The sequence below is a fragment of the Ictidomys tridecemlineatus genome, chromosome X (assembly GCF_052094955.1).
Source record: "Ictidomys tridecemlineatus isolate mIctTri1 chromosome X, mIctTri1.hap1, whole genome shotgun sequence".
In the NCBI taxonomy this organism is placed as follows: Eukaryota; Metazoa; Chordata; class Mammalia; order Rodentia; family Sciuridae; genus Ictidomys; species Ictidomys tridecemlineatus.
Genome location: NC_135493.1, coordinates 108130820 through 108154785, shown reverse-complemented (window position 1 = coordinate 108154785; position 23966 = coordinate 108130820). Strand labels below are relative to the sequence as shown.

The window sequence follows — 23966 nt, the reverse complement described above, 5'->3', positions numbered from 1 at the left end:
TTTCTTAGTTTATTGAAACCTCAGCTTCATTTGTAAAATGGGTAACTATCTTCTAGGGTTATTGTGAAAAACAGATAATATGTGTAACATACTTGATACTCAGGAAATTGTAGCTATTATTATTGCTATCATTACTCATTCTTATATGTAATACTACATATTTTGATATAATAAAAGAGTGTAGTTATCCATAGAATAAGCAAATTGACTTATGAATGGACTTTTAGGACTTGACCTAAACAGGCAAATCAGTTGGCAAATGAAACTAGCTTACATTAAAGATGCATTACCCTTTATTATACATGGACAGTGAATCTTCTTCACATGATCGAAAATAAATTACTATTTGGAGATCTTTTACACTCTAGTCACAAAGTCTATTAAAGAGATAAGGTGTTGCCATTTTCCAAGAAAGGTGTAATCTAGAGGGTGTGAAATCTGATAATTAGAGCAGAGATAGATAAATTTGTAAAGCAACAATAGTTACTCAAAGGTGAGGAAACGGTTTATGTACACCATACATTTTGGTCTTAATTATTGTGCCCTAGCAGTAGGAAAAAGGGGGAATTGAACTGAATAAACACTCAGGATTTTTAGAAAATTAGAATGGAGAGACCTCAGAAAGGAGATACTAAAATTCCTGATAATTTGAGAAGGGGAACCCAAACAATTAATAAAGAAATAAAAGCACTTCACCATATTTGTGCCTAGGCTTAGTGAAGCAGGTCAGGCGACTCACTGGATTCTTTGTCATTGATCATGTAGAATCTCACATGTAGTAACCAGCAAGCCTCAGCTTAGACTCTAAGTTACTCAGATCATGTCTAATTGATGCTAGCTAGATCTTTTGAGGATAACTAAATGGAGGGAAAAAATAAGAAAAAAAGAAATAGAATTGGTTCTGGGACAGTGATCTTCCAAAGTGAACGGTAGCCCCTTTAGAATGGGAGGAGGTATTAGTTTGAAAAGACATGTTCAATTTTCAATAATTTCATTTTGGAACAAAAGCCCTACTCTTCTCAACATGTGAATCATAGACACTAAGCCTCTGAACTACTGGGGATCATCAGAGGATAGATGATTCCCCCCTAGAGAGCCATATCCTAAATTAAAATTTGGGGAGGCACATGAAATTATTGCTAAGCAGAGGAGAGTGAGGATTTTAAGAAGCCCTGGCCCAGCAACCTGGACCTCACGTGTACAAAGACCTTGCAAGACCACAAACTTGGACACAGCCCATAATAAAACTTTTTTCTACATAATATGTTGCTCATTCATCATGCAAGTTCTGCTTTTGTAAATTGCACTATAGTGCTATACCAAAGCCATATTCCCTGCAGATTTTTTAAAAGGAAGGATATTATATGTTGGACATTTCATTTGTAGAGTCTCTTTAATTGGACATTGACAAATATTTCCTTAAAAGCTATGAAGTACTATATAAAATATACAATGCAAATATTACTTGAGTGTAAAAAATGGCTGGTAGAATCTGTACTTATGAAATGTGCATTATTGACTGAAGATAATTGGACTGATAAATTTTAGAACCAGAAATTGAGAGTTAAAAGAAAGATATTACAAAATCTCAACCTTCAATCTCATTCATACTAGAGTTTGTAATTTTACTCATCTCTGAACATAATTGCTAAGCCTGATATTACTTGGGATCAGAATGTTTTAATCTTTTTAGAAATACAGAGGGAAGAAAAATAGGTCTCACAGTTTCCCATAGGTCTGACACACATGAATCACTGGATTCTTTGTCATTGATTATGTAGAATCCCACATCAGACAGCTGGAACAAAGTGCTCACCAACACACTTCAATGGAGTGAAGGAAAAAGAGGCCCAGAACATGGCTCAACACCATGAATTTTCCATTTTTTGTTTTGTTAAGTGTGGTATGCACATGTAATTAGGTAATAGGCATCATTAAAATAGTAAGATAAGGCTGGGGTGTAGCTCAGTAGTAGAGCACTTGCCTAGCATATAGTGGCCCTGGGTTCAATCCTGAGCACCTCAAAAAGGAAAAAATGGTAAGATAGGTGTGTATGTGTGCGTGTGTAATATATATATATATATATATATATATATATATATATATATATATAATGATTTCATTGAATGCAAAAAGCAGGTCACAAAACAATATGTATATATGTTATATAGTATGATACCATTTATGATAAAAGAGGGAGAATTGGGCAATGGTGGCTCATGCCTATAATCCCAGATTCTTGGGAAGCTGAGACAGGAGGATTGCAAGTTCAGGCCAGCCTGAACAATTTAGAGAGACCCCTTCTCAAAATAAGAATTTAAAAAATGTCTGGACATGGAGTTCAGTGGCAGAGCACTTGCCTAATATGCTTGAGGCCTTAAATTTGGTTTCTAGTACCACAAAATACTGTTTTAAAATGCCAGTATGTCTAGAGGAAGTGAGCAAAAGGAAAATGTAGTAGGAGATATAGCCAAGATAAGGCATGAAGGAAGTTAGTAAGAGGCAACTAGAGTAAGGGGCTTTTAGGAAACTACAGGGACTGGTTTTCACTCCAGGGAGATGGGAACCATTAGAAATTTTTGAAGAAGTAATGATCTGATCTGACATGATCTGATCCAGCTTTAAGAGGACCACTTGTTTGAGACTAAACAGTAAGAGGGCAAAGGTAGTAACAAGAAAACCATTGAGGTGTCTCAGGCAAAAGAAGACAGAGGCTGGAGTGATAGTTGTGGTCAGATTTTGGGCTGGGTGTATAGCTTGGTGGTAGAGTGCTTGCCTAGCATACACAATACCGTAGTTTCCATCTCTAACACACACACACACACAAAGTGGTAAGACTCTGGATAGATTTGGTATAAATAAAATTTGGAAGAGATTGATGGAGAGTGTGAAAGAATGAGAAGAATCAAAATAATTCCAAAGTAAATGGCCTAAAGAATTACTAACTTCCTCCATGCCTTATCTCGGCTATATCTCCTACTACATTTTCCTTTTGCTCACTTCCTCTAGAAATACTGGCGTTTAAAAACAGTATTTTGTGGTACTAGAAACCAAATTTAGGGCCTCAAGCATATTAGGCAAGTGCTCTGCCACTGAACTCCATGTCCAGACATTTTTTAAATTCTTATTTTGAGGAAGGGTCTCTCTAAATTGTTCAGGCTGGCCTGGAATTTGCAGTTCTCCATAGGATGGGGAAAACATTGGAAGAGTAGGAGAAGAATAGGAGAAACAGGAATGGAAATATTAAGAATTCTGTTCTCTCTGGGATTTGATTTGACATACCTACTAGATCTCCAAGTGCAGATGTCCAGTAAACAGTTGAATGAATAAGTCTGGAGTTTGGGAGAGATTACTATGCTAGAGATATAGGTTTAGAAACTGACAGAATGTAAGTGATACTTAAGGTGATTAGATTCAATTCACTCATTAGCGAAGGGTATAAGTACATGTAGAAGAGGGTCCAGGTTGTCAAATGAGGAAACAATATGTGTTATGGAAGATCTAAGAAAGCAAGGACTTGATCTGTTGTGTTTATTGCTGTATCTCTGCTCCCTAGAGTGGTGCCTAGCACATAAAAGGTCCATCAATATTTGTTGAATAAGTACTAGAGAGAGAATAATTATTGATAAAGACAAAAACATGATTTAAACATAATAAGAAGATCCATGTACTTATCAGTGTTTCATAGATTTTTTTCTCATCTTCATAATACATGTTATAGAAAACTTGGGAAGATCAAGAGAAAAAAACAGAAGTCACCAATAACTCTACTTCCCAGAGACAGTTATTGCTAATACTTTTCATATTTATTTTCAGCCTTTCTTTTTTTATACTTCAAAATAATTTCTTTTTTTAAGAGAGAGATGTGATAAAATAACTTGATATATTGAGTGAAAAATGTCTATGCAGTAAGATTCCAGAGTTGTTATGTATATATGACATATTAGAAAGGCTGAAAATACAAATTAAAAAATTTTTTAAAAAGAGAAATTATTTTGGGGCTGGGGATATGGCTCAAGTGGTAGCGTGGTGGCCTGGCACGCGCGGGGCACTGGGTTCAATCCTCAGCACCACATAAAAATAAAAATGTCGTGTCCATCGAAAGCTAAAAAAATAAATATTAAAAAAATTCTCTCTCTCTCTCTCTCAAAAAAGAATATTAAATTATTCATCTTTACTAATGTAAGTAACATTCTAAACATAATTCTGAATCTCTGATCATATCCTTAGGATAGATGTTTAGGAGCTGAATTACTTAGATCAGGAGTATGAACATTTTAAAGATAAACATTTGCAGAACATTTTAAAATGTATTGGTAAATTACCTTCTACAAAAGCTTTATCATTTATACTCACATTACAATGTATGAAAGCGCGTATCTTGCTGCCATCTCACTGGCATTGAGTATTATCTTTGTCAATTTTATAGACCAAAAAATGGTATCATGCTGTTTCAATTTGCATTATTTTGATTACAAGAAAGATTGAATATTTTTCAAATGTTTATTAGTCATTTGTATTTTCTTCTGAGAATAATATGTCCTTTGGCCAGTTTTCTATTGTTGAGAATAAGTATTTTGAAGTTGGTTAAAAGCAAAACAATAGCACACTTAAAAGGTTACCCAAAATATCTTTTTAAACATATTTTCCAACTTTATTTAGAGTTTCTTCAGAAGGAATCCATCTTTTAAATCAGTGTGTAAACACCAGCATCTAGGTCAGGCTAGTAATTAACTGCCCCTCTGGAGATCAGGGATCAGAATTTTTATTATGCCCTACAATACAGGCTTCCTTAAAACACTGACCACCTAAGCCAGGTGTGGTGGCTCATATCTTTAATCCAGGGACTGAGGCAGGAGGATCATAAGTCCAAGGCTAATCTCAGCAATTTAGCAAGACCTTATCTCAAAATTTTAAAAAAAAGGCTGGGGACATAGCTCAGTGGCAGTGGTAGAGCACCCCTGGGTTCAATCCCCAGAACCACCACTACCAATGACAACAACAACAAAAACATTAAAAACAAAACATGACCCTTCATAAACTGCAACTCCCTCCCATGTGGCTACTTTTAGAAACCCAGGGCAGTGAACTACAAATAATTAGATGTCTCCTAGTAATATAAATAAAGCCACACAGCATCCTAAAATCTATATTTCCCACATATTTTTTAACATCTTTGAGATTAGGAGGGTCTTAACAATAAATATTGTCTTAAAATCAGTGTTGGCCAATTTTTCATATTGTAACACCTCTGAAATGGAAGTGTAGCTTACAATTAATAGCATCTTAGATTTATGAAATGCACAGACACTATTACTAATATAAAATAATCTTTGTCTAGAGATAAGAAATTCCATACCTTAAATCACTTTATCCCTCTATCCCCCAAAACTGAAGTGACTTAAAAATAGTAAAATTTGAAAGTTTAAACAAGATATGAGGTGAAGGAGGAAAAATATTTTTTTTAAAGATGAGGTGAAATGAGCACACTGGGATTCATATCATGGTCTTCAACATTTCAGAGATGATAGAGTACAAAAATGGCTTTAACTCCCAGCAGTCATAGCAAAGAGGGGAATAAATTTAATATTATCCATAAGAAAAAAAGGAAGGAAAGCAAAAGGCTATTGAGGAAAAGCACAGCTTTTCTTGATGCCAAATTCTGGAAGAAATTCCTCTCATGGTGCCACCTTAAAGGACATACTGGGTGATGCTGTATATATTCAACAGCCATATATTCAACACAGCCCCCTGATAAAGACAGTTTTGATTTTATGCTTATCTTTATAGTGCCCTCCATGCAAGGCAGAAACCTAGAACCAAAAAGCAATTCAGAAAAACATTTCTAAAAGGATCCAAACATGCCAGCTGAAAATTCAATTCTTTCTCTCTGATGGCTGAATCTAAGGGCAGGATTTAGAATATCTAGACCAGGGTTTTCTAACATGGGATGGGCAAAACAATCCATTGGAGAGCAAAACTTGTGCTTACATTTGTATCTCATGTCAAAAATCAAGAAAGGAAGAATTACTAATATCTAGTTTGATATTATTTATACTGGTGTCCTATCTCTGTTACCATAAAATATACAAGATGTTCCAATGGGAGAGTACAAATTGGGTGTCCTCGATTGTCTGGTATTTTCATTTGTTTCAGTTTATTGCAATATGTTACAGTTTACCTAGACCTTGATAAATGCCTTTGTGGGTTATATCATTTAGATTTAACAAAACCAACACTCACAAGATAAGCAAATGGCTTAAAATAGTTCCTTCAATGAAATAGGAGAGCAAAAGATAGTTTGAGCACAGGTGAACTATAAGAAAATGGTAAACCTGGACCTTCTACTCCCTATATGAGTTCTGCATCAGCCACATTACCAGGTATGAACAATGACCACTTAATCTGATCTGATAAGACAAGTGAATCAAAATTATCACACAGAAGACTATTAGAAATACCCACTGCTGTTAGCATTAAACTTCACCTTCAGGGATGGCGATATGACTCAGTGGTAGAGCACTTGCCTAGCATGCATGAAGCACTGGGTTCAATCCCAGCACCAATAAAAAAGCCTATCACCTTGAGTGTGTGTGTGTTTGTGTGTGTGTGTGTGTGTGTGTGTGTTAATGATAGTATGAAGCTATTATAATTATCACAATACTCTAAAATGAAGCATCCAAAACATGAAGACAGACCTCCATGATTTTTTTCCACATTTCAATGCTTGATGTTTCAAATCAGATGATACTCAATCCAGTACTTTATTGTTAAATGTTAAGTGTTTAGAAGCCTTTTCTAAGCTTCCCACAATTCAATAGTGAAAAACCAAAGTCCCATACCATTGCAAAAACACCTGTTCTTCGTGCTACAGTAAAACTACCTGCTCTAATGTGGAGAAAAAGAAAATATGACATCAAGCTATGATGCAGCTCTTTATCAGATAATATATTTAGAAGACACATAGAAAATATTGCTGAATATTAGAAGAAACAAGCATTAGAACAAATTATGGAAGGTACGATGTTTGCTATGTAGTCAGATGGAAGTACAGATATTTCTAACATGTCTCAGTTTGAAGTATTTGCTAGATTGTTTTAGTAATAAACCCCCTTTTTCCTGAGCCACTAAAAGAAAGATGTTCCAAGGAAGATATATTGTATAAAATGGATGACTTCTTTAACACTCTAACAAAAATAATATAGGGAGGGATTATGTAATTATCAATGAGGTGATTGCTTTTCCCTTTGATCCTTGACTTCCTACCTATTTAAGAAATAACTTTTCTGTTTATTTTCATGATCCTTTATTGGCTCTCTAAATGCTCTTCTTCAAGGTTCCATCCTAGAAGATTGTGAGGTAAAGTAGATTAATTTAACCAGATTTCATGTAGAGATAGGCAGATATAGGGAGGATTCTAATAGCTTTAATTACAGCTCTTCTGTTTTTCCCCCCTCTATGAACCTTATAGGATGGCTCAGGGTTAGTTACTTCCAAGAAATCAGCCCTGTGGTAGGATTATTCTGAGATACTCTTGCTAGCTAATCATTTCCATCCATTTCCTTCTGAGTCCAGAAACTAACTGTGAGACCAGACCATTGTTAGATAAAGCATAAAAGTTGAGGACAATGGATTTTAATTCACAGATTATATGAATAGCACTGGACTGGTCCTAGAAATAAGGCAAATTTAGTTCAAGGGCTCACCTAGGCTCTCAGTGGGGCTTGGATATAATGGTCCCTAAAAGGTCTGAGCACAGTTCTATTAGTAGCCAAGAGCTGGACCTAGAGATGGGTTCTGATACCACTGTTAGAGTGTTAAATATTAGATCACCAGAATTACTTGGAAATGGGAAATATGTGGTAGAGTATATTCTTTCTCCATTACTATGGTATGGATATCTTCGAACTTTGTACTAAAGAATAATATACATGCAAAAAAGTATACATGTCCTAAGTGTGTGAATCAATGAACTTTCACAAGCTGATCACATGCAGCATCCAGATCAAGTAACTGACTGCTGCCAGTATCGTTCATATGCCCCTCCCTCTTTGCTGACTTCTAAAATCATATGAGAGCTCTGCTTCTTTTATATTTTATAGAAATAAAATTGTGCATATTATTTTATGTCTGACTTCTTTCATCCAATATTGTTTGTGAGATTCATCCACAGTCCTGCAGGTGGTTGTATGTTCTTTATTCTCATTGCATGGATATACTTCATATTGTATGAATATACTACAATTTATCTATTCCCCATCTTCTGGGCATTTGGGTAGGTTCCAGTTTGGGGTGATAATGAATAAAGGTTACTAAAAACATCCTAATATTGGTTTTTGGTGACCATATATAAAAAATTGCCTAGGAGTGGAACTGCTGAGTCAAAAATATTTACTTTGAACTTCTAGTGTTATTACAAAGAGCCTAGACATCATATTTATTTCTTTTCCTTGTCTTAAAAGCAAAAGATATGACATGTTAGGGCTAATACAGCATTGCTCAAAGTACATGCAGATACATCTTGCTTCCAAATCACCTGGGGGTTTGAGCAGGTAGGTGATTCTTCCTCATGGGTGTTTGAGAACTGTGCATAATAAAAATGGGATTTTAGAAGTCAGACAGATCTGATTCTAAATCTCAGCTTAATCAGTATCTGGTCTTTAGGAAATTATTCTTGATTTTCTTATAACATGGGGTATAGTAATTCTCAATGCATGGGTCTGCAGCCCATTTAAATGGGATAACACACATAGAGCACTCAACACAGTGCCCAACACAGTGCAAACTATGATTGGTTGTTCCATTTCCCCTACAGAGAAAAATGTGTAAAACCTCTAGCCTTGGACCTAGTATAGAACAATTACCTTATAACTAAATAATTTGGAAATACAATAAAATTTATTATTATGTGACTGTGCCTACAGTCAATATTAGGCACACTAGAGATGAAGCACAGAAGTCTGCATGTGCCAGGAATGGGTTTTTGACATCATTTGGTTGGCAATAAGCTGTATACATCATTCATGATGTTTCTATTAACCTATTATTGCTGTTGTTATTTTTCTTAAATACCAGTTTAAATAACCCTTGGCGTCCTTTTTACACTGATGTCAGGTTCAGCGTGCATGAATTACCTAGTGGAAAACAAAAACACCAAGTCAAAGACTTTGGTGAGAGGGAGGAGATTATATGAAAATGAATCCTGCTCAATAGGCTAGCCCCGTGCAGCCCCGCACATTATTATACAGGCGCACACTACTAGGGCTTGCTGCTTTATTTTCTAATCACTGTGTTTTCAAGTCTGCCTTCAAGATCGTTGAGTGCTAAACTGTCTTTTTATCCCCAAGCAAGGTCAGCTTCCCCAGCCTCCCATATAACCCGGTTCACGCTGGGATAAAGAGGAAGGTAGGAATGTTAAAACAATAATACTATGGTCTGAGGCCAGCAACGGGTAATCAGACCCTAGCAAGGTAGAGGCTGTTACCTGGGAGATTATTGGAAGAAAATAGGCCTCGCCTGCTATGACTTAGTCTGTTCCTACCTTCCTTGCTTTCTCCTTTTCATCCTGCTCCCAGTGATCATATGGAATAACTCTTTTTCTGCATTCATTTCCCTAAGGGTCACTGAAAAGCTTTGTGCAGGGCACCAGTTAAAGATGCAAGAATTTCAGGACTATGGCCTGACCCACTGCCAGGTTTTAACCTTAAGTATTAATACTTAAGGTTAAGAAAGGCTCCTCTAGTTCAATGTCATACTACCACACCTCCAAGAAAGCTCAATGTTTCAAACTTCAGTATTATGAAATAGATAAATTAGGAAGTTATTGTTCACATTAAGAAAAAATTTCAATATAGGTTTCTTTAAAAAATGAATCATAGCATTACAAATATAATCCAGAATACATTTAATATTTTTGAGGAAATATCTGAAGAATAAATTGGAAGACAGCAGAAATGGTTTGTATAACATTAATATAAGTCTCCAAAGTGTTTTGCAAACATTTATCATCCATATTTAGCCAATGTTTTACCATAAGATCTCTCAACCTATTTTATCCCAAATGAATAAAACCAAAAGAAGGTGAGAAGTGGGGTAGCCCTGACTTTATTTTTATTTTACTTTTTATAATACTGGGGATTGAACCCAAGGGTGCTCTACCATTAAGCTATAGCCTCAGCCTTTTTTTTAATTTGAGATGGGCTCTTGCTAAGTTGCCCAGGCTGGCCTTGAACTTGTGACCCTCCTGTCTCAGTCTCCTGAGTGTCTGGGATCACAGGTGTGTACCACCACATATGTAGTCCTGACTTTTGATAGGAGCATCAGGATAAACAGAGAACATTACAGTGCATTATGTTCCATGATGATTGAAGCTAGAATCATAGCCTAAGAACTAGAGATCATCTGTCTATTCATTGTGAGTGATAAGATTGGGGTTCACAGAAGATAAGTGATTTGCTTAAGTCCACACAATAATTCAATGACAAAACTGAGACTAGAATGAGACTTCAGGTTCTAGCAAGTAGAGACCAAGTTGCAATATATTTGATTCACCAGCTCCTGGCTCTTTCACTGTGGACCAGTCCAGTTCTCCATGGCCAATTGTAGATTTGCCTTGATGGGAGTTACTGTGGAACCCCACAGGCCACAAAGAAGCAGATCAACTTGCTCTCATCACTACACATCTAATCAGGAATCAACTCAGCCTTTCCACTTTTCCCTACTCCCAGGCTGGTGGCCTCTGAAAAGGAAATACACGGGAGCTGGATTCAACTTTCCAGGCTATCCTGGAATTATCTCTGCACCTGGCAGAACTAAATCACCATGATTTTGCCTTCACCTTAACCAATAATAATGGAAGCCACTAGATAAGAGGGGACTTCGTTTTTTAGTCCCCTTCCTGTTAGAACTTGTTCTTACCCAAACTATTCTTGCCTACATCACACAGAGGGAAAGGTATCATTTTTTCCTTCCTGAAGCCAGTTCTTCCACAGATTTACTGGAACCCAATCTCTCCAGCCTAAAGGTCATTCCTTGCATCAGTTGTTCTCATCACCTTTACCCTATCCCTCTCCACTGATCCTTTTCTGTTTTATTTAAGTTAAAGTTACTGTCACCTTAAAAGAATGAGCCAGCTGGGCATAGTGGAACACACGGGTAATCCTAGCTACTCAGAAGGCTAAGGCAGGAGGGTCACAAGTTTGAAGTCAGCCTCAGCAATTTAGTGAAACTGTCTCAAAAAAATAAAATAGAATTGGGGATGTAGCTCAGTGGTAAAGCACTTGCCTAGCATGCTTGAGATCCTAGGTTCAATTTCCAGTACCAAAAAATAAATGAATATATGAATTAATCTAAAAGGCTGGGGATGTAACTCAGTAGCAGAACAGTTCCCTACCATTCATGAGGTGGTGGGTTAAACACCAAGTACTACAAAAATGCCAACCAAACGTTTTGACATCTTGGATGGATGGAAGAAAAGAAGGAAGAAAGAGGAAAAGCTAGATGCTTTTGGCCCTAAACTCTATTTTCTCCATTTCTTGGCACTATACATTCTATTTGCTTACCCTTTCAGTTAAGTTTCCACTCTCCTACCTTCTAGAGTCTCTTCGACCTACTGCCATCTGGTCCCTACTCCCACAACTTAACTGAAACACCATCTCTGACTTCTTCCTAAATAAAATCTGAAATTCTTGCTTATTTCTTCTTATCTCACTTGACCTTTCTGCTGCATTTGCTTCTATTGGATGTTCTCTCCATGGAACTTACCCTGCCCTTGGTTCCCTGATCTCCCAGCCATTTGAGAAATACCTCTCTCTCTTCTTTTCATGATCCTTCCTCTATCGGCTCTTTAAATGGTCTTCCTCGGAGTTCCATCCTGAAAAGATTCTGGGATAAAGTAGATTAATTTAACCAGATTTCATGTAGAGATAGGCAGATATAAGGAAGATTCTAATAGCTTTAATTACAGCTCTTCTATTCCCCCCCCCTCTAAGAATCTGAATAGCTCAGGGTCAGTTACTTTCTAGAATTAACCCTGTAGTAGGATTATCCTGAAGCATTCTTCCTGCTAATCATTTCAATCCACTTCCCTCTCAGTCCAGAAAGTGATTCAATTTCACATCCATGTGGGTCTATGCTGATGTCTCCTAAATTTAGATCTCCAGAGTTCCAGAACAAAATATTAACAGACACCTATAAGTGGAAGTCTTCATGGTATTTCCAACATAACATTCACAAACCCTTCTCTTATAGTTCTTCCATTTCAATGATGGCACCCACTCACTGGAACTGGAAAACTTAGTCTTCACTGACCATGGCCCACTCAATTATCAAGTCCTGGTTCATCTACTTCCTTAATGTCTCCCATATTCATCCAGCTCTCTTTTTTTCCCACTGTCCCACCATAACTTCAAACTTATCAACTCTCATTTAGATTACTCTAACAGCTTCCTAATTGACACAGATTAGGATAACAGAAAAGATATGAGTGCAAAATATGAAATAAGAAAAGTGATGTTTGGTTTTAGTTATGATGACATACATGTATATGAGTATTGTACAACACGAAAAGCATTTGTTGTTTTTGCTCCTCAGAGCTCATCCTGAACAGGACTGGGCAGGCAGATGATTAAGATCCCTCTAAAGCTACATGTGGCTAGTAAGCACTTGACATTGGTTAATCTCATTTGCAATGTATTGCAAGTATAATATACACACTGGATTTCAGACTCAGCATGAGGAAAAGAATGTAAAATTTCTCATTAATAATTTTTATATTGACTACATGTCAACATGATAATATTTTGAATACATTGCATTAAATAAGATACATTATTAAATTAATTTCGCCTGTCTTTTTTTTAACTTTTTAAACTGGCTACTAGAAAATGTTAAATTACATATGTGGCTTCAATGGCATTTCTTTGCATAGCACTGCTTTAAAAAAGTTGGAAAGTGCCACCCACAACAGGGGCTTAAGAGCCCCTCAGAAATAGAATAATTGTTTCCATGTCCCCAAATTTGTTTTGGGTCAGGATATTTTCTTCAGATGGAGTGACTTAACTTGGGGATCAGGTTAACAGAGCCCTCCCTGCTGGGAAGTATTTCTGCTCAGTGAATAAAATACAGCTTTTAAGAAAGTCCAATATATTAGAGCCAAACTTTAAAATGGCTCTCTTAGGGATCTCAGCATCTTGGCATGCTTCCAAATAACAAACTACTGTCTTCTACTAAGTGGAAGTGATCTTTAAGGGCAGGGATTATGGATTCTCTTTTATATCTTTCCATAGCATCTTGCTGTGTCTAGAAGTTGTTGCCCACTTGACTGACTGTGAATCCTGTTGGTAGGGGTTGGTAGGAAATGGAGTTTACTCTGTTACCTTATAAAGCTTTCCATCATGAAATCCTTAACATTTTCTCACTGCCCGAATGATGATATGTGTATCTTTTGATTTCTATATGCTCAAACACAAAAGTAAAAGAAACTACTCATCTTATATTTTGAATTAGGTTTATTTCTTCCACAAGAAGTTTATCATGAGGCAGATGGGGGTTTGGAGGGATAGTAAAAACAAATTTAATAAAAGAATGGAAGAAACAAATTCATTGATTCCATGCTTGATACACTTGACTATTATCAATTTATAAGAAATGGATGTTGCATTTCAACAGAGATCAGCAGAAAGATGTCTAATAATAACCTTGGGCAGAATTCCCATTGACCACAGTAAATGCCCCAAAAAGCTTATGTTTGTTTATTTTCACCAATACAGCACATTGAGAATGTCTCACTTATAATATCCATGCTGCTCTGAGTGGCTAAATAGGTGATGATACTAGTAAAGGAAGCTACTAATGTCTGGAAATCCAACCATCTTTTTTAGTACTGCTGGTCAGCATCCTACATCTCAACTGACATAATGCGCCTTCTGCAAGACAGCAGTCTCTTGGCACTGCTCCACTTTGAAGTGAAGCCCAAAATGAACTCCTGCTAACGTGGCATATTGAACCAGCCCTTTTTTTTTTATTTCCAAGGCCTTCTCAGTTGATCCGTGGCACATCCATCTTCATGGAAGTGACTATTGCAGGCTAGAATTACAACTTCCTTCTGATGGAAGAATGCACCCCTAGAAGAACTTGACCAAGGTCATTAACCAAATTCTCAAACAGACAACTTTCAGGGTGGCTAGGCCTTATTAGAAAGGGTTTATAGAGCGCCTACTTGGCTCAGAGGCTTTTTCTAAGCATAATCAGAGGCCTGGGGAGATAGGAGGATAGTCCTTGCCCACAAGGAATCCTTATTCCTCAGGAGTTAGATTACATCATATCACTCAAGGTCACTCAGTTTCTTTTCTTGACTGTCAAGCTTATGAGTCACCTTGCATCATGTTCAAGCAGGAAAATATTGAAGAACAGAAAACCAGTCAGATATTAAGAATATGCATTATAACAATGGAAAGAAGAGTTTTCAGAGACATCTCAAGCCAGAACACCATGGTAAGGAGATAAGAGTAACAAGATTACATTACTTAAATACAGGCTCTATCATAAAACCTAAATGATTTTGTTACTACTTTTCTCATGTGTATATGTGTGCGTGTGGCACTGGGGATGGAACCCAGGTCTCTGTGTATGGTAGGCAAGCAGTCTACCACTGACTAACATTCCTATTCTTTTTTATATTTTCTTTTGAGACTGTGTCTGGTGAAGTTACCCAGGCTGACCTCAAACTTGTGACCTCCTGCTTCAGACTCCCAAGTAGCTAAAATTACAGTCATGTGCCACCATACCTGGCCTTTTTCTAATGTCTTTAGCAGTGTTATTTTATTCTATTTGCCACTCTCCTTTCTTTTAAGGTACCTGGGAAAATATATATATTCCGTTCACAAAAGTTTCCCTGTGAAATATGATTTAATTGTATCCTCAATATCATCAATATGCTATTTACATGGATATAAAATATAGAATTCTTTAAAGCCTTGTTCACTCAAGGATGCTGGCTTTCTTCTTCACTTCAATAATTGAGAGAAGGAATCTGATGTCTGAAGGGAAATCTAAGTGTGGAGTTTCATTCCTAAGCAGGCCCCTCTCCAATCCTTTAGACACTTTCCAAAGTTAGTTAAGCCACTCAGTAGCCATACCTGTTTATGGCCATGGATGGTGTGACCCACATGTGATCAGGAGAGAGATGCTTGGGTATTAGGAGAAACACAAGATTAATAGAATTTGAAAAAATGAAGATATTAGCAAAGCTACAAAATCAACAGAAACTCTTAAAACCCACAAAAAACTAACTTCTCATTTTCATGTGCCACACATTGTCAACAAACTTTAAAGTAGTGAGCATGTGCCTTAGTTATTAAGGTAAAATCACTAGCAAAGGATACTTCAGTTATCATATGTAAATCTAAAGTCAAAATATAACCAACCCTACAGCGATCAAAGTTTGCTAATAAGAGAAAAGGTGCTTTAAAGATTAAGTGGTTGTTGGGCTGGGGATGTGGCTCAAGCGGTAGCGCGCTCGCCTGGCATGCGTGAGGCCCGGGTTCGATCCTCAGCACCACATACCAACAAAGATGTTGTGTCCGCCGAGAACTAAAAATAAATATTAAAAATTCTCTCTCACTCTCTCTCCTCTCACTCTCTCTTAAAAAAAAAAAGATTAAGTGGTTGTTTATAAATTGGTTGCAAGTACCTATTTAAACAGAACCAATTTCAGTAGCACACAATAATGATGAACATTGTGGAAAATTTTAATCAAAAGTAGGTCAAAGCAATTGTTTCAACTGTTCAATTTCTATACATCCTTGTCATACCTGATCTTGTGTGTGTGTGTGTGTGTGTGTGTGCGCGCGCGCGCATGCGTGTTCTCTCTCTCTCTCTCTCTCTCTCTCTCTCTCTCTCTCTCTCTCTCTCTCTCTCTTTCAACCAGAACAACCAAAAAAAAAAAAATGGGAAGGGAATGTATCTCAAGAGTGTTTGGCTGGGGATGTAGCTCAGTGGTAGAAACTAGTATGCACAAGTCCCTGAGTTTGATCCCCAGTACTAGGGTTGGGGGTTTGGTTGTGGAAAGCAGTGTCTTTTAAGGGGAAAGATCTAAAAATCTTTTGGGTTCAATTCTTAGCTCTGCTCTTTCAAAGCAATGTGACCTTTGGGGGAAGTCACTTTCTCTGAACCTGTTCCCCCATTTCTAAAATGAGTAGGAGGTGAGGGTGTAAACTGCAACCTTTATGTGGTTCTTGAGTTACCACCTGGGATGAGCTATCAAAAGTGAAAGTGGAAAGCAACTTGAACTTTCTTCCCTTGATTTCCTCTGCCCATCTTTCTAGGTAGAAGCAACCAAGGAACAGAATAACTAAGTGAAAAGGGAAGAAAAAGAAGCAGACACATAAAATGATACATAATATGGAGCCACCTATCTCTCCCTTGCCCTTTATCTCTGAAAAGTATAAGATCCAAATCTGAACATGAAGTTTACTTAAAAGTACATTCTGGATGATCTTGCAACATAATTTTAGTAGCCTTTTTTTCCAATGCTAAATCATGAGTTGTTTGTTAGCTCTAAGGAATGCCTCAGTTAACAAACTTATTGGGATATTTTATACTCCATAGAACATGAATTCTACATTGTGTATGTCATTCAGCAACTATCCAAAGGCGTAGGAAGCAGTTAATATTAAAATTCCCTAAGCAAATTAGAAACATAATAAATAAAAACCCCACAGGGCTGTAATATAACTTGGTTTTACTGTTTTTTAGGAAGTAGTTCTAAACCTGCTTTTGAACCCTCATTAACCCTTAAGAAATGACAATTCCATGATGGGATGGCTTTGACATCAGTAAGCCCTTATTTGGGGCTACACCACAAAATCCTTTAAAAAAAAAAAAAACTCTTCCCCAGGTCAAACTTCACAGCCAATCAAAATATTGCACCTTTTAACTTGAGAGAAAATGATAAAGGATAGTTCTAGTGTGTCTCTTGGACTTGGGGGCTCAAAGAAAGATCTCCTCAAGTTCCGCAAGACTTCAAGCCAAAGAGAACTCACCACTTATTTGATGTTTTTGATTCCTTGAGCACACATGCTGAGATGGTTGAGAAGGAACTTCCACATCTAGTTAAGGGATCATGACCAATGCCGGAAGAGGAACTCATCAAATTTGGAATACTGGTTACTGAGATGGATGGAAGCTCTGAGTGCCCCGTTTCTACACTTTCATTATTAAAGGCATGCAGCCCCATTCTAAATAAATGTAGCTTCCCCAGGTTTCCACTGTCTGAATAGAAACCTCATCGCATACTCCGGAAATCTTTACAATTCATTTTAAATGCCTGTTATTTCTAAATATAATGCAGAAAGACCCCTATTTTATTTATTTTTTATTTTTTTAAACAAATGGGGGTAAGTTTTGCTTCCAAAATTGGCATTAGGCACAAAATTGGCATTAGGCACGAAGATGAGTTGAGGACAGAATCATTCCTGAGCTAGAATTTAGAACTTAACAAGGGACTCGTTCCAAGCTTTGCGTAGAGAAAACCATTTTAAATTTGCACTGTAGGATTTTTACCTCCGAACGAGAATACACCTAAAAGGAAAAAGGCCATCCCCTCCTCCCAAAGCACAAAAAAACAGCATATCCCAAGCAGCCCGTTTCCTACCCAGCCAATACAATAATGCTTTGTAAGCTGAGAGCAGCGCCCGGTATAGAAGCTAAGTATAAACAGCTGAGAAGGATTAGGCGGTAGCTCCATTCTCATTTACATGAAAATCCTCTAAGCATCGTTTTCCTCTCTGGCTGCGGGCGCATAAGGAACTCTTTTGTGCCATAGCCACGCATACATTTGCATCCTTTGTCTTTACTTACCAGTCGAGGCTGTGGGCATGTGTGCTCTATTTCCTCCATGGTTTCTGAGGGAGGCTCATTGGAAAGGGATTTTGGGATACCTGTTTCTGACTCAGCATCAGTGGTAAGTACTGGCATGGCCAGCGAATGCTCCCTCCAGCTCTACACCCTCTGGGAGTCGCCTCCCAAGCAGAGAATGTTTTCTTTGTCACGTATTTTTCTCTTCCCTACCCATCCCCCTTCTTCTTCCCTTCTTTCTCTCTTCCCTGGGGGAAGTAAAGAGGTTACCCCCCTCTCCCGCCCCTTTCTTTCTCCGAGAAGCAAAAAGGCAAGGCCTCAGTTTATCACTATAACAACCAGAAGGCACTGGAGCGGCTGGTGCGGGATACAGTATCCTCATTTGCATGGAGCGCGCTGGTTGGCTACTGTCATCATAGTACCACTCCAGCGGGGAGCGGCCAGGCCCCATTGGCTGGCCAGCCGTACCCACGGGCCTAACTTGCTGCTTTTGTTTCTTGTATTTAATTCATCTGCAAAGGTCTCGGTCCATTTTGGATAAGGGACCCGGGTTTCACTGCCCAGATAAAATAAAACAACTTCCTGAGGGACCTAGGATGCCTCTAGAAAGAACATAACAGACCTTCACTAAAAAAAAGACCAGGTCCCTGGCATGAGTGTATGATGTGCTATAGCCAGAGTAATTGCCAAATAGAAGTCACCCTGAGGACAAAGCCACTTTTGAGCCCAAATTCACTGTGCCAATTGCCAGCTGGCCTCCAAGGATCTCTCAGGGAATTCACTGTGGGCACCTGAATGTTCACCCCCTGGACTGCATGCAACAGGAACAGGAGCAGATCCCCCTGTAGACTGATGTAGCCCTGGAGTCTATCCCTGGGGCTACCTTAGGATCCACTTTGAAGGAGGTAGATTGTCTTTGATAGTCTGCCTGCCACTTCTGACCACCCTCACTAACTGCTTCCTGTCAGCCACTCTTACCTCTCTGAAGAAATCTAGTTATTGTTTGTCCTTGAATATACTGTTCCATGTGTTGGTCTATTATCCCTCTGCTCCCATTTTAGCAGTCTTATTTCCTAAGCACTCTGTTCTCAGCCAAATGCTCCTGGCACTCAGAAAAACATCCCAGAAGGAATGTTAAAAATTATATACCTGAAAGTTTAAATTGTCTGGGAATATTCACATTTTAAGAGGAGTATTCTGAAGATATACACTTAAAGGAAAGAACTTACAAAGGTATTTGTTCTAGTAAAATGTCATACGTTCAATATTAATAAAAGTTATAATCTGTAGCATTTATTAAGCACAAGCACAGAGTGCTGAGTACTTTACTTAGATCTTGATTAATCTTCATAAGAACCTGAAGAAGTTGATCCTATTATTATCCCCATTTTACAGGTGAGGAAATTGCAACTTAGCATAATGACTCAGGGACTCAAAGCTCCCAAGTAATGGAGCTGGCATTTGAAAGATGGGGTAGGGGAGTAGGGTTGCAGCAGGTATAGTAGAAAAAGAACCCAAGAAGGAGTCCTCTTAAGACAAGTCTCTAGACTTTTAAATGTTTCATTTTTGTCTGTAGTTGTGGTTTTTATCCATGTGTGGTCCAAGACCAGCAGCACCAACATCAGCATCACCAGGGAACTTATTAGAAAAGCTAATTATTGACCCCACACCAGACCCCAGACCAGATTCAGTAGGTCTGGGGAGGTGCTGGATTTTTCAGGGTTCTATTTATTTATTATTTATTTATTTGTAGTTGGACACAATACCTTTATTTCACTTATTCACTTTTATATGGTGCTGAGGATCAAACCTAGGGTCTCGCATGTGCGAGACGAGCACTCTAACACTGAGCCACAACCCCAGCCCCTTTGCAGGATTTTTAAAATTTTTTTAAAATTGTAGTTGGACATAATACCTTTATTTATTTATTTATTTGTTTATTTACTTATTTTTATGTGGTGCTGAGGATTAAACCCAACGCTTTGCACATACTAGGCAAGTGCTCTACTGCTGAGCCACAACACCAGCCCTTCAATCTTACAGTTTTAATAAGTGCCTGGGTGATACTAATGCTCCAGGTCTAGGGACAATACATTGAGAAACAGCATTCCAAAGAATGGGATAAAAATACCAACCCTGCTTCCCTTACAGAATTGTGGGAGATCAAATGAGATATCATGTGAACACCTTGTAAATTAGAATGTGCAATGCTAACATAAAAGGACATTATTTTTATCACTCCTCAAATAAGCAAAGAAGGCTAGCCCTAAAAGAAGGAAATGAATATTGCATCAGAGAATTATATAGTTTTATGGTTATAGATCCTATCACATTGTCAAGGTGTTGTCACCTGATAGTATATTATCTATGCTCAAGAGAACTTCAGTAATGCATACATTCCAGTGATGTTTAGGTCATCTGAAGAGAGGCCATTTTCTTCTTACCTTATTTGTCCTCCTAGAAACACAAAATACTTCAAGGTACAGGTTTGACTTTAAGGAGCTAATCAACATGGAAGGGCCAAGCCCTGCATTGTTTGAGAGCCCCATTTTCACCCATGCTGGGTGATGTGAGAGTGAGATTGGATCTCAATATTTCCTTTGCCTTAGAGCAGTGGTTCTCAAAGGGTGGTCCTCCAAAGAACAGTAGCCATTCTGGCAACTTGTCAGAAAATTTCATTCTCCACCCCAGACCAACTGAATCAGAAACTGGATTCTAGCAAAAGTTCTCGGTTTGGGATACATTCTGACATACACTAGAAGTTTGAGAACCACTGAATTGGAATCATATATTCACCTTTGAAAGCACCTCACTTATTGTATTCTGGGTCACTGAACTTCCAGTTTGATTCCTAATTGGTCCTCTGATTCCCTCTCTTGAAAAGAAGCCTTGCCTCTTGATTTGTTTGTTTAGTTGAGTTTTGATGTCTAGCTGAGTCCTTATGAACCCCTCTTTTCCCAGAGCCTGGACTATGTCCTTATGCCCCCAGCCTTTTCTGCCTTAAAGTGGAAAGTTGTTCTCTTCCTCTCCCCCTTATCTTCCCCTATCCCATCAAACCAAGAGGCTACTTCTGCCTAGAGTGAGTATCTTCATCACATCACCCATGTTAGACCCTTATTCATCCCAAGTCCTTGAACTTCTCAATTTGGAATTCTAACTACCCTAAAGGTCAGCCCTATAACTAATTGCAGAAGCATTAATCCTACTCTAGCCTAGTCTTTGATTCTTCTGTCCTTTTCCCAGCAATCCAGTGGTTGAATCCCAGCATGTCTTGCAATCCTAATGGCAGAAATAGACTGAGACACCACTTTGAGAAGGATCCTTACTGGATCCACCCACTTTGGAGCCCAGTGTTGGCTGATACTGCTACCTGATTTAGGAACTTTTTAATAATACTTTATTTAACTTGGAAGTCTTATAATACTATCAAGACAATTAGCTGAGAATGACCAGTTGATTCCACATTATGGAATTGTATATTCTACAATCCTCCAGGGGTTACAGTAAGGTAATATATAAAGGGATAGCAGGAAAGAGTTTATTAGGGTTATGGAATTGTTCTGCATTCTGATTATGGTAATAATTATACAAAACCAATGTCTGTGTTAACAAAATCTCCACAGAGGCTCAACATGTGAGGTGGCAGTGGCACACGCCCATAATCTGGCAGTTTAGGAGGCTGAGGCAGGAGAATTGAAAGTTCAAAGCCAGCCTCAGCAACTTAGTGAGGTCCTAAGCAACTCAGTGAAATTCTGCTTATAAAAAAAATCTAAAAAGGGCTGGGGATGTGGCTCAGTAGTCAAGTGCTCCTGGGTTCAATCCCTGCTACAAAAGAGAGAGAGAGAGAGAGAGAGAGAGAGAGAGAGAGAAAGAAAGAAACTCCTCAGAGAACATTTGTCAGTATATGCTAACAGCCCTTAAAATGTTGATACCTTTTGTCCCAGGGATTCCACTTAGAAACTTTTCTCAAAAAGATTGTTTCTTATGGTATTATTGAGGATTTTTGTTTTCTTTTTTTTAGTTTTTCTATGTATAAAAGTATTTTTAAAAAATTTTTTAATGTTGATGGACCTTTATTTTATTCATTTATTTATATGTGGTGCTGAGAATTGAACTCAGTGCCTCACATATGTGAGGTAAGCACCCTACCACTGAGCCACAACCCCAGCCCCTATAAAAGTATTTTAAAAGAGTATATATTAGTAGGCTTGGGTTGTGGCTTAGCAGTAGAGTTCTCATCTAGCATGTGTAAGGCCCTGGGTTCGATCCCCAGCACCACATAAAAATAAATAAATAAAGGTATTGTGTCCAACTACAACTAAAATATAAATATTTTAACAAAGAAAGAGAGCATATATTACTCTTATAATCAGAAAAAATGAATATTATCCTCCTTCCAAAAGTAATAAAGTGCTGGGTATTCAGATGGGGAGGAGGCAGAACTGGTTAGCAAATGAGCAAATAGAAAGGTACATGTATCTCAGTAAGGGGAAATAAGAAAGCTGAAACTGAGGAACAATGCTATGACCTATCTCCAGTTAGCAGAAGGAATATGTTGGAATCAGGCTGCTCAGAAAAATCCCCAGAGAATGCTTGGAAACAGTGCTCCTGAGTCCTGTAACCTCTTCAAGTAGGACATGCCTTCTGTAAGACCTTGTTACATCAGTGTTGCCCTAACATGCACCACCATTATTGTTTCTGCAATTTATTGAGTACCTTTTATATTTTTAGCATTATGATAGGTACTTACTACCTATCACCCCCACAACACTTGATCATATGAGTGTAGTGGCCCCACTTTGCAAATGCAGAAACTGAGCTATAGAGACCTTCACTTCAGCTTAAAAGAGATCTACATTACAGATGTATCATTATGTATCATCCTTCCCACCAGTGGTCTTCATACTAACATTAAATTGTTGAAAATACCATTCCCAAAGATCTGCAGAGAAGAACTAAAATCTCTTTGGGGCAGATGCTGTCTGAACCTTGTCCAAATCCCCTCAGGCCTTACTATGGTAGTCAACACCTGGCCCATTGCCAACTGCCAGCACCTGCATCTCCCTGCCTGAGGGCTTTTTCTGACCATTAGAGTCTGATGCCTTTCCAACATTACAGCAGAGGCAGAGCTAAAGAATTCTCTACCTATAACTCAGTGTATGACTACCTCTGCTCCCCCAGCCCTCAAGCAAATTGTACGTTCTACTCCCAAATTGCCCAGTGGGTTTAACTTCCAATTGCCATGCAATAGCTTGCTTGACAGTGAACCTGTACTGGATATATATCTTCCTTTCCTTGCCTCACTTGCCCACATTCCTGTGGGTGTTTCCTGGGATTGCCTACCAAATAAACTACGTAAACTTGAATCCTTCCCTTGGGGTCTACCTTTGGGTCCTCTCAGACTAAGAGGATACTTCAGTGCCCCATCGTAAAGTTCTAATTTTGGGGGGGGGGTGGGTTCTGAGGATTTAACCCAGAGGTGCTTTACCATCCCTAGCCCTCTTTATTTTTTGAGACAGAGTCTCACTAAGTTGCTTAGGATCTTGATAAATTGTTGAGGCTGGCCTTGAACTTATGATCCTCCTGTCTCAGCCTCCTAAATCACTGGGATTACCGGCATGAAACAGTACACCACAGCACCTGGCTTTAATATTTTTAATGGTAAAATACCTTTCACATCCTCATCACTTGTGGATAAAGGCGAATCATAAGGTAATTAATAAATATATTTTAGCCTTTTAAAAATGCATTAATTTTAAGTTTTTTTAAATTCTTTTCTATTTTCCAATCTTTAGTAATGCAGCTGGAGATTTTACATACATTGTTTTAAAATGTTAGGACAATTCTACCAAATATTTAAAATTATTTAGCTATAATCTTTATGCCATTCCAGATGCCATACTGCTCTTAAAATTTATCACTAAGGCCACATGTAAAACATTTATTCCAAATCTTTCCCCAATACCATCACTCCTGATTCCACTATTCTTCCACTTTTCATTTTTTTTCTCACAGTCTCAAGTTTACCAAACAAGGAATTTATTACAAAGAAGGGAGGAAGATGGAAAATAGAGGGTAAAACTGACAGAAGAATTTAAGATTTCCAGAAA

General features: G+C 38.0%; 1 protein-coding gene across 5 annotated transcripts in view; it reads right to left on the bottom strand.

The window, feature by feature from the left end:
* Positions 1 to 23966, bottom strand: part of Pcyt1b (phosphate cytidylyltransferase 1B, choline) — a 93618-nt gene that overhangs the window by 48329 nt on the left and 21323 nt on the right. For 3 of the 5 annotated variants that reach the window (XM_005334793.4, XM_040271287.2, XM_021732877.3), the window contains exon 1: positions 17860 to 18196. The exons of 1 other annotated variant lie outside the window; for it this stretch is intronic. In XM_005334793.4, the coding sequence (XP_005334850.1) occupies positions 17860 to 17976 (117 nt within the window). In that variant the 5' untranslated portion in view covers positions 17977 to 18196. Of the gene's footprint in view, positions 1 to 17859; positions 18197 to 23966 lie in introns of those variants that run through there. One more of the 5 variants, XM_040271323.2, reaches the window with a different exon arrangement.